Raw genomic sequence first — 10504 nt, forward strand, 5'->3', positions numbered from 1 at the left:
ATATCAACCAAACACCTGACTGCTGTGAAAGTACACCTGGACAGAGAGAGAAGGAGCCTGAGCACCTGGACACAGGAGGGACATGGACAGCAAATTATCCAAAATGTCGTTTGGAGTTTTGAACTGTGAAGGAGCTGAAGTCCAGAGATGCAGCCATGATGGAAGTTTCTCTTCACACAGGGTGAGTCAAACATATCTGTGTTTGTTGTAGTGGCTCTGTGTTCATGTGTGGGAATATAAACATATCACGTGTGTGTTGATGCTCATGTGTGAGGAAGCCGTGACGCTGCTGATGTGTTAAACGTCTCTAGTAGCTGCTGTTTTGTTCTTTAGCTCCTTCTGTCACAGTCAGAGCTGCTGAGTTGTGTCAGTGTTGCCATTTTGGTGTCAGGTTACCTGTTAAGGTGTGTTCAGGTGTGTGATCTGTGTCATGGTGTGTGCAGGTGGTTTGTTGTGTCGCTCGTTGTGTTTAAGTTGTGTTACCTGCTTCAGATCTGATCATTGATTCATGAGTGAAGATCTGCTGTGGAGCCGCCGATCAAATATCTGATACAATTATTGATTTGTTCTTTGATCACAAACAGTTCAGTCAGTGAATTTAAGGTTCAAAATAAAATGAACACATGACTCCAGAATATTCTGAGAAACAAATCAGGTCAAATATTTTTAAAGGAGCTGGTGTAAAAAACATCTCATGTTTCAAACATTTTTTATTCTCATTCAGACACACGTGACCTCACACTTCAGCCATTTAGTTTTTTTGTGAATCTGATCAACACTTTTCTCCACGAAGTTGAACTGTAGTTTCAGACAGACATGAAGAAGAAGAAGAAGAAGAAGAAGAAGAGTCGTCAGTGGAGCATGAGTCTGATTTCACATCGAATCTCTCAGGTGTTCATCATTGAATTTTCTTTTTCTGTCCTGCGATTGGCTGCTGATCATTTTCCTATTCCAGTAATGTGTCCTCTGACTGGTTGGTTTCCACGCTGTCGTGTCTCTGAGGAGTCCCCACAGTGACGTTGTCTCTGTTAACACCTGTAGACTCACAGGCGGACGGTGTTTCGTCTCCCTTCAGCCTGACGTCTACAGCTGCTGCTCGCTCACGGTGTTCGAAGGCGACGACGGTGGAGGATGAAGACCAGGTCTGGATCTGTGTGCGGGATCAGTGATGATGATGCCGGATGGAGAAGATGCAGGATGAAGCAGAGAGAGTTTCCTCGTGTAGACGCCCTGTCGGCCATGTAAACTCTCTGACTGTGAAGAAGACTCGCTGCGATGACTGAAAGCTCTGTTGTTGTACGAAGGGTCGTCCAGAGAGAAAACAGGTTGACTGGAATTCACCTGTTCACAGAGAGAAGAGAGTTCACACCTGTTCACTCAGACGACTCAGAGCTCAGACTCTGTCAGACGCTGTGATTCTGACTGTGATCTTGAGTTTTTCACATCTCACAGCAGGAGGAAGGTCGGCGTCTGCGTCATGAATCAGTGTGTTATCAGACCTGAGTTACACACTGTGACTCAGGTACTGTTCACCTCACACAGGTGCTTGCAGTCTGATTTCACTGTCTGCGCGTTGATTAGAATCTTTTCAAATAAAAACATGATCCACACTGAGACACAGCGGGACACCTGTGCAGGTTCACCTGAGGAGCTGAGTCTTACACACCTGCAGTTCACGTCGACTCACACGTCGTTTTGTGTTTGGTCACGTGTCACTTTGGACGTCAAACACAAAGGTTGTTCACCTCCGCCCTGAGCACAGGTGATGAATGAGCTCTAACACACACACACACTCATGTAGGCTATAAACAGACACGCGCGACAGGAAGTCCACACCGACTATCACAACATCAGAGGCTGCAGAGCAGCTGTAAACTCACCGTCTGAAACCACAGTAAATGCTACAGAGGAAATATCACAGAGACAAGAGTTTGAATCGAATCCTCTGCTTCACACAGGTGCAGATGGAGAGCAGAGGTGTAAGCAGTGAAAATACTCTGGACTGAAAACGTTACTTCAGTAAACAGAATCAAAAACTCCTCACACTGGATAAACTGAGTTTGAAATGTTTCTTCAGTTTTCAGGATCAGCGCTGATTCTTTACGTGTACAATCTTTTTTATTTTCCTGTGTGCGACAGCAGCTGTATCACAGAACAGCTCTGTGACAGTGTTTTAAAGTGTCAGTGTCTGAGTTTATACCACGTTTGGATGCTTGTCCACAGCGACCGCCCTGTGCTCCTCAGGTTCTCGCTGTGAACGTTGTCTCTTCACTGTTCGAAGCAGCAGAAACAGAAGAGCTGAGAGAAACATCAGCAGAATCATCGCTGCTATTCCTCCGGCCAGTCTGCTGTCCACGTCCCCAAACATCTGCTGCTCAGTGAACGCACCGCTGGGGACTGCACAGAGAGAAGGGTTAATGTCAGTGAATGCACCACGAGCAACAAGAGACGGAGACCAGCATCTGTGTTCAGCACGTGAACGAATGAACCATGTTGTCACTGAGACTGGGTCCGAGGACAAAGTGAACTCTGGTCCATACAGACACATCTGGATCATCTGGATCTTCCTTTACCTGCTCCAGGTTTGTGATACCTGCAGGGCTCTGACAGAGACCTGGACACTGAGCTGAACACCTGATGCAGGTATCTCATCTGTGTTTACCGAGGGTCCAACAGTGTTTCAGTCCTAAAGCTTTCAGCTCACCTGTTTGTCCTCTCTGCAGGACTTCAATGTCCACCGAGGCTGAAACTTCTTCTCCTGATTCTTCGTCTCTGGCTACGACCTGCGTCACAACCAAACACCGGGATGAACATCACAGGGATTTTCTTCTGCAGCTCGTCAGAAACATTCATGTTCCCTGACTCACACTGAACCGTGGCTCAGATCTAATGCAGCTGAAGTGGATTCACACTGTGAAGCTTTTAGTTTGAGTTGTCCTGCTGTTCTCAAATCAGTCTGACCTGAGAACCAATCAGTGCTTTGCAGAGACCAAACACACGTGAGGCCTGTTCACACCAACCTACAACCAAACTCTGTCCAATTTTCTGTGCATTTAGAACAAAGCTACATCTTATTTGGAATCTTCAGTGGACAGACAGTTGGCTTCAGTTGTTTATGAATGGTTTCACCTGTGGAACAGAGCGAAGCAGATGCATGAATCTAAAATGATCAGAGAGGACGAGGAGCATCACGACTGCAGCTGCAGCGTAACAGCAAAGGCAGCAGCACCTGAACATAAAGAAACATAAGAACTCACCTGGAGTATGTGTCTGTCGAAGGCGCGCAGCTGGTCTGTCCTGGCAATCAGAACCCCCCTCTGCGTGACTTGGTACAGTCCAGACAGAGGATGGAGGGAGTAGTGGATGTTTGGATTCAGGCCCTGTGATTGACAGCAGTGATGAATCACCAGGTGTGATACAGGTGACAGTATAAGTAGCGCTTTGGGTGCTCTTACATCAGAGAAGTCAAGGTCTAACACCTGGACCTGTAACACCTGGTTCCCATAGGTGGAGACGATGGAGGCGGGGCTAGAGTTTTGGATGATGAAACCTTTAAAGGTGGTTCTGTTGAAAACCGGAGGGAACTTGTTGTCGTAGAGAACTCTGACCATAACTGACGCCACGCTGTGTTTCAGCCTGTCATCAGCCTGACGCACCTGGACAGGTGAGGAGAAACTGATTATACTCTTTGTTCTCTTCATTCGTAACGATCAGTTTCAAATGAAGAGAACAAAGAGTATAATATAATATATAAGCGGCAAACAGGAAGTAGGGACGTTACCATGACGGTGAGCGTGAAGTTTGGTGTCAGTCGTCGGTTGTTCACAGCTCGGGTTAACCTGAGCTCACCTGTCCTGTTGTTGATCACAAATCTTCCCTGATCATCACCTGCTGAGTCAAACACACAGATTTTACACACACGATCAGATTCACGTTTGGCTGACGTTGGTTTCATAACGAAAACTGGAAACTGTCCCTCAGTGTCCTCAAATGTCCTGTTTTTGTTTTATTAAAATGAAGAAGCTGCAGCCGTTAAATCTTTGGCCTCTTTACTAGAAAAATTAACAGACATCAAATCGATCAGTCAGCTGATCAGTGAGCTATTGATCATCATCAGCTGATAATTGTTCAGCAAATCAAATCCTCCTCAGACCGACGGCCTCCTGATGCGGCGTCGTGTTTGTGCGTGGACTCTGACCTGACAGGACGCTGTAGATCAGAGGAGCATTGATTCCTCTGTCTCCGTCCTCTGCTCTGATTGGACCAGGAGAAAACTCCAGAACCACGTCCTGAAACACACAAACACGTAAACATGCACAAATAATCATCACAACCGTAAACAGGAAAACAAACACACTCTGAGTTTTAGACAACAAACCTATCACTGACACATCAAAATAACAAATGCAGACAGTAAACAATCGAGTAAACAGAAACGTCTCCCGTCCATAAATCAGGATGAACCCTGATCATCTGTATCATATGATGTTTACGCCACCGTCACAGCAAATCACTTGACCTTCGTGTGAGGCGTTAACATGGACGCACAGTCCGTTAGCACAGATTCCACATTTACCTCAGTCCTCAAAGCTTCGAGGTGTTTCTGTGTGATGTTGGCTGTGTACGCTGGGTTCATGCAGACAGGAACACCTGGAGAAACAGGTGTGCAGGGCAGGAAGTGAGGATACTGGTCATCTCCATCCTCAATGTTCACAGTTAAAACTGCAGACGTGTTGAACTTCTCCATCGTGTTTGATTCCTGTTTACAGAACATGAGGACAAACATGTTTACAACAGAACGTTTCTCCAAACATCTGCTGTTTTCACTGTTTACTTTTCAGGATCAAGTTTAATAAGGAGTCTGAGCTGTGTGTGTGTGTGTGTGTGTGTGTGTGTGTGTGTGTGTGTGTGTGTGTGTGTGTGTGTGTGTGTGTGTGTGTGTGTGGCTGAGCGTTACCTGGGCCCAGACGGTGAGTTCCAGGTGAGTTCTGGTCTCATAGTCCAGCGCTTTGTTCAGAACTATGTTTCCACTGTTTGGTAGATCAATCCTGAAGAAGCGGGCGTCGGGCTGCAGGTGACATGAGACAGGTGTGTTCAGTCACATGACCCGGTGTGTTCACAAATACATGTATTAGACATGGACAGAAGTGTGTCTGATCTTACTGATGATTGATCAATGATGTAACTGATCATGTCTCCATCTGCATCGACTGCCTTCACAGTGAAAACCACAGAGTCCACGGCCGTCAGCTGCACACAGAAAACACGTTACTGCTCACGTTATCGTTTCCTGTTTGGTGTCTGCTGTTCTGGGTTAGGTGATAGCTTACAGGTGTTAGGTTACAGGTGTGTATAGGTGTGTGTTCTATGGTTGGTGGTTTATGTTACTAAGAGCAAAGCAGCACTGTGATCACAGCTACTGATCGGGACAGAGGTGGACAGGAATGTCTCCGTGTCTCGGGTCAGTTAAACCTCAGACCAGGAAACCTGAGCTGCACTGACAGTTGCACCTTTCGGCCTCTTCACCTCACTGATGCTGAACGGCTCGACTGTGTCCTGCACGAAGTTTGGTCTGTTGTCGTTTTCATTCAAAATCTCCACCAGGATCCTGGACTGACTCTGAGGAAACAGGTTTATTTCCTGCTCAGAACAGAGTTACACTCATTAATGTTACTGCAGTGGTTGGACAGGTGACGTACCTGAGTGACATCGTCCTCATAACAGGTCAGCTCTGCGATCAGCACCGATCCCTGAACCTGAGACACAGACAGACAGACGTCTCTGAGACTTATTTACTGTGACCACCTGAAGCAGACGTGTTTATTTACAGGTGAGATGTTTTGGGACGTCACGCGTTGTAGCCTCAGGTGAGGTAAGGTGTACCTCTCTGTCCAGAACTCTGGAGATGGACGTGTTGAGTCTGATGGTCCGTCCCTCTAAGTAGAACCAGTCGGCCTTGTCCCCCGTCAGACACAGTCTGATGGCGTTAGCTCCTGTGTCTCCACTGATACTGATGTTAGAGATGAACTGACCAGTGGGACTGTTCTCTCTGACCGACACAAAGATGTCCGACCCCCCGAGACACAGACTGGCTGAGGACCAAACACAGAGCAGAGGCCTGAGCTGGGCGGGACGCCAGGGTCCGATCAAAGATCTGATTGATGTTGTTTTACTTGTTTGATTGAATAGTTTTTAGTTTAAATCTTTCTCCTGGATTTTTGTGACGAGCGGAGCTGAAACCAGCTGCTCATCAATCGATCAGTAAATTGATAGAAACAGAAAATAAATCTGAGAAACGATCCACGGTGTCTCATATCAGAGGAAACTGAATGTCTTTGTGTTTGGGACGGACAGAACAAGACTGTGAGACTAGAGCTGTGTCGATTCTCCTCATTTTATTTTGTAAAGATCGATTCGTACGTGCTCGCGTACGAACTCGCGTCATCGAATTCATGCATGTGCGCGTGGTGTGAAGCTACCAAACAATGAACATGGCGTCAGACAGTACGCAGTGCTTACTGTCCGACATAATTTAGTAATGCCTAAGTTTGCACTTTTTTATTTTTAACATTAACTAAGCATTGTTTACTGTCCGACGATGTTCATTGTTTGGTAGCTTCACACCACACGCGCATGCGTGAATTCGATGACGTGAATTCGTACGTGAGCATGTACAAATCGATCTTTACAAAATAAAATGAGAATAGAAGAATCGATTTTATCGACGCAGCTCTATGTGAGACACATAGGACACGTAGTATTCTCTCTGTTCTGTTTGGTTGGTTCCTGGTTCCTGCTGTAAGAACCCGACTCGTCCACTCTGACTTTATGTTCTTACCTGTAACAACATGATAAGACAACCTGAGTGCCACCTGCCACAGCAGCAGTCTGCAGGGTCTCAGCATCTTCGTCCACCTCGTCCACCTGAACAACACAGAGACAACCAGGTGGACGTTAGCGTCTGCTGTGGTACATGATTAATCTGTGTCCTCTGTCCTCCTCTGTCTGCAGAGCGTCCTTTGTCCTCCAGGCTCCATGCTGTTCCTCTTTGTGACTCACTGAAGCTCTGAGCTGTTGTTCTGTTAAACTCACCGAACACAACTCGCTGTTTTTCCACCTAATTTATATTCACACACAGTTCAGCACCACTGACTGAGCCTGTGTGAGCATTTACATTCACTCATCAGACAGACGCGTTTGTCCACAGGGACGGACAGGTGAGGGACGGACAGGTGGAGGAGGAGTTGGGGCGTTGGGTGTCAGACGAGTGTCTCCTCAGAGACGAGTCCGTCCTGACCTGATAACATTTGGCAGCTCGTTCTGCCATCGGGGAACCAAACGGGTCAGAGAGGTCACGTGACATTCCTGTGAGGAACGCGGTGGACGACCAAACAAACGAGTCACGGTTTGTTCACCGAAACGTGACCAAACTAAAAATCAGCTCAGTCAAACAAAGCACCCACAGTCATACAGAGTGAAGACAATTCCTCCGTCAGCAGGACTGATCTGAGGGGGATGTCCTCACCTCTGTCCTCAGTGGAAACCACGTCCTGGATGGACAGGTTGGGGTTAGTGAGTCTGACCGATGGACGACGACAGTCATCGTCTGGTTCATTCTCTGTTTTAATTCAGTGTTGTTGTTGTTGTTTGGTTTGTTGACATAAACAACATTGTTTATGTTTCTATAAATCAGAATGATTTACATTGTTTATTCACACCAAAGAACAGACATCATTACAGACTTGACCTGGGTTCAGTCATCCAGCTGCATTCAACACATGAATGAGTGAGTGAATGCTTTTGTATTTATTGCTCAGCCAAAGTTCAGGCTCAGCAGAACGAACTCGGCAGGTTTAACGTCAGCTGACTGCGAGTGAATCAGAGGATTAGCTGTTAGCTTTTTATTCTTCGTTAAACCGTCTCTCTCGTCGTCTCGTCGTGTCTCACATGTCCTGTCTCACGCCACAGGACAGCTTCATCACGGAGCGGCAGACAGCAGCTCACTCTAATCGTTATTATTTATTATTTCCGCTGAGGAACAAACTGAACTGTGACAAATACATGAGACTCAGCGTCTGACTCGTGTTTACATGAATATAAACACATGTATGTACATGTCTACAGAGCGCTCACCTCTCTCTCCTGTTGATCTACAGACAGCTGGTGTCTCTCGCCCTCCGTCTGTTCAGGTTTCCTGATCCCAGCCTCATGTTGTCACACTTTTCATGTCTTCATACTTTCATGTTTTTGTGTTCCAGCAGCAAAGACTCAGTTTATTGTCCAGTGAGAACAGAGGGCGGCCTGTCACTGTGTGTGTGTGTGTGTCAGAGCATTAGCACACAGCTTACAGAGCATTAATGAGCAGGATAAGTAGGCCAACGTGCTGCAGGAGGAGTGTTAGTCTGCAGGGCTCAGTCTCTGCGGTGTGGACAGTTAAAGCTGTCCTCCAGCAGAATGACTGCAGCCTTCGTCTTCGTCCCTCCCCCTCAGTGATGGTCACACCACTGTAAACAACAAACATGAAAACACAACAACAGATGCAAACATCAACACAAAAATCAGTATGACACAGACAAACAGCAGCAAGTGTAAGAAGAAATTCATCATCATCATCAGAGCAGAGCGTCTACCTGATGAACACACTCAGGTGTGAATCCTCTAGCTCTTCTAAAAATGGACCCGGGCGGCGTCACCTGCATTTCCTGAAAAACCTTTTTGTTTTTATATTTCAACAATTTTTAGGAAACTCAACAGAAAATATTCATCTGCTGCTTTGAACTGACACGTGATCACAGACAGACGACGTGTTTCCGTCCAGCTCAGATCCAAACAAGAGATTTGGTCAGAAAACAGTTTTCAGGCCGAGTCTTTGAATGTTTCGAGAGTTAAAAAAAAAAAACAACAACAAAATGTTTGGCTCTGAAGATGAAATAATAAAAACACGTGAGACTCTGAGGACAGTTTTCAGTGCTTGTAGTTTCGTGTACGACAGCAGAGCAGCTTGTGAAAGACGTTCCTGAACTCCGTGTTGAAGACCGTGTAGATGATCGGGTTGACAGCACTGTTCACGTAACCAAGCCATGTTACCACGGAGATGAGAGTCGGGCCGATGTCACATGACCGACACAACACCTTGGTGACGTGGACGACAAAGAAAGGCGTCCAACAGCCCAGAAACACACCTGAGACAATAAGAGACAGAAGGTCAGAATAAATAAATATGAAAGATCCAAATATTGTGAGAAGTTTGTGGGAGACTTGACTCGTGACTTCAGTATTTCTGTGTCATGGTGTTATTTTCTCATCTTCTCATCTCTGTCTGCTGCTGGGAGATTTCTCTGAAGCTTCAGTGGACGAGTGTTGGGATCTAAAAGTGTCTGTGGTGTGAAGCTGCTGCTGAGACAGTAAAATGGTTTCCAAGGAGACAGATAGAAGCAGTGTCTATTTTTACTGAGGATGGCAGCTTCACTGTTACAGCGAAACATGAAAAACAGTTTGTGCAGAGAACAAACGTCCAGCTGAGAGAAGACAATCTGTCCTGCATGAGACGTTGTTGGTGTGAAGCTGCAGGCAGTGAGCTGTCCATGCAGCTCCACAGACGACGTCCTTCTTATTGTCCACATCGTGTTTGTGCTCAGTGTGAAACTTGTCAACAACAGAACAACAAGAACAAACAGTGAAGAGTGAAACAGTGATCCAGTGTTGGTACTCACCGACGACGACCGGCAGGACCTTCATGGCTTTGCGTTCCCTCCCACTGACTCTGCTGCTCTTGCTGTTTCTTCTTCCTCTCTTTGCGGCAGCGCTGGTCTTCATCAGGCCGAGTCCCTCCCTCTTCTCCGTGGCTTCTCCGTCTGACATGCTGTCCATCTGCGTCGTCATTGGGTCGCTCTCCGCCACCACCATTTGCCCGTCGCACTGATGCTCCGTCACCGGGGTCACCGAGGTCATTGTCGCGGACACGGTGGAGGGGGAGGCGGGGCTGAGGCCAGTCGGCGTGGCACAAACCACCTTCTCTAGTCTCCCAGTCTTCGTGGCTTTCGCTCGCTGTAGAACAGAGCCCAGACGTAAAGAGAGAGCCGGACGGCCGGCTCGCCCCGCCGGAGATCGGCTCCGACCGCTCCACCGCCGCAGGCCCCGAAACATCCAGTAATACAAGAAGAGCATGATGGGACAAGGCACAAAGAAGGAGCAGACCGACGAGTACACTACGAAACGGTCGTCCTCCAGTTTGCACAGTCTTGGATTGCGACCCGGCACCTGGTTCAGACCGAAGATAACCGGACTGGCCACACCCAGAGACAGCACCCAGGTGGCTGTGATAAGGACCAGCTGACGGACACTGAACTGGTTCCTGTTGTACTTCAGAGGAACCACCACAGCAATGTACCTGCAATGTAACAGAAACAGGTGAGACCACCACCAAGCACCTGTAACACAGTAGACTGATGTTTCATCAGTTACCTTACTAACAAGGTGCTAACAGAATCATCACTCAGCTGTA

The 10504-nt window shown here is 47.1% G+C and overlaps 2 protein-coding genes across 3 annotated transcripts in view; both read right to left on the reverse strand.

The window, feature by feature from the left end:
* Window positions 1-692: 692 nt before the first annotated feature.
* LOC121175905 (cadherin-related family member 5) lies at window positions 693-8210 on the reverse strand. 2 transcript variants are annotated; one of them, XM_041029781.1, is made up of 15 exons: window positions 8134-8210; window positions 6839-6924; window positions 5884-6092; window positions 5700-5756; window positions 5527-5619; window positions 5164-5250; window positions 4958-5068; window positions 4577-4759; window positions 4199-4289; window positions 3782-3888; window positions 3456-3656; window positions 3258-3380; window positions 2705-2783; window positions 2201-2397; window positions 693-1341 (listed from the first exon to the last, which is right to left on the reverse strand). In XM_041029781.1, exons 2-15 carry the CDS (start codon window positions 6903-6905, stop codon window positions 1084-1086), a joined length of 1863 nt encoding a protein of 620 aa, XP_040885715.1. In that variant the 5' UTR covers window positions 6906-6924; window positions 8134-8210; the 3' UTR covers window positions 693-1083. The 2 variants fall into 2 exon arrangements, with proteins under 2 accessions (XP_040885715.1, XP_040885716.1); XM_041029782.1 differs by lacking the exon at window positions 8134-8210 and adding an exon at window positions 7093-7220.
* A 754-nt stretch (window positions 8211-8964) lies between these two features.
* The window catches only part of drd4-rs (dopamine receptor D4 related sequence), a 2336-nt gene continuing 796 nt past the window's right edge, over window positions 8965-10504 (reverse strand). Inside the window, exons 3-4 of the mRNA XM_041030645.1 lie at window positions 9714-10390; window positions 8965-9182 (exon numbers count right to left, since the gene is read on the reverse strand). Coding sequence (XP_040886579.1) covers window positions 8965-9182; window positions 9714-10390 — 895 coding nt within the window. The remainder of the gene's footprint in view (window positions 9183-9713; window positions 10391-10504) is intronic.

The sequence above is a fragment of the Toxotes jaculatrix genome, chromosome 22 (assembly GCF_017976425.1).
Source record: "Toxotes jaculatrix isolate fToxJac2 chromosome 22, fToxJac2.pri, whole genome shotgun sequence".
In the NCBI taxonomy this organism is placed as follows: domain Eukaryota; kingdom Metazoa; phylum Chordata; class Actinopteri; family Toxotidae; genus Toxotes; species Toxotes jaculatrix.

Coding starts and splice junctions, on each gene's coding strand:
- LOC121175905 (XM_041029781.1), bottom strand. CDS start 6,905: ATGCTGAGACCCTGCAGACTGCTGCTGTGGCAGGTGGCACTCAGGTTG. Junction 5,251..5,526: donor AGCCGTTCAGCATCAGTGAG/GTGAAGAGGCCG, acceptor TTCTGTGTGCAG/CTGACGGCCGTGGACTCTGT. Junction 3,889..4,198: donor GATCTACAGCGTCCTGTCAG/GTCAGAGTCCAC, acceptor TTGACTCAGCAG/GTGATGATCAGGGAAGATTT.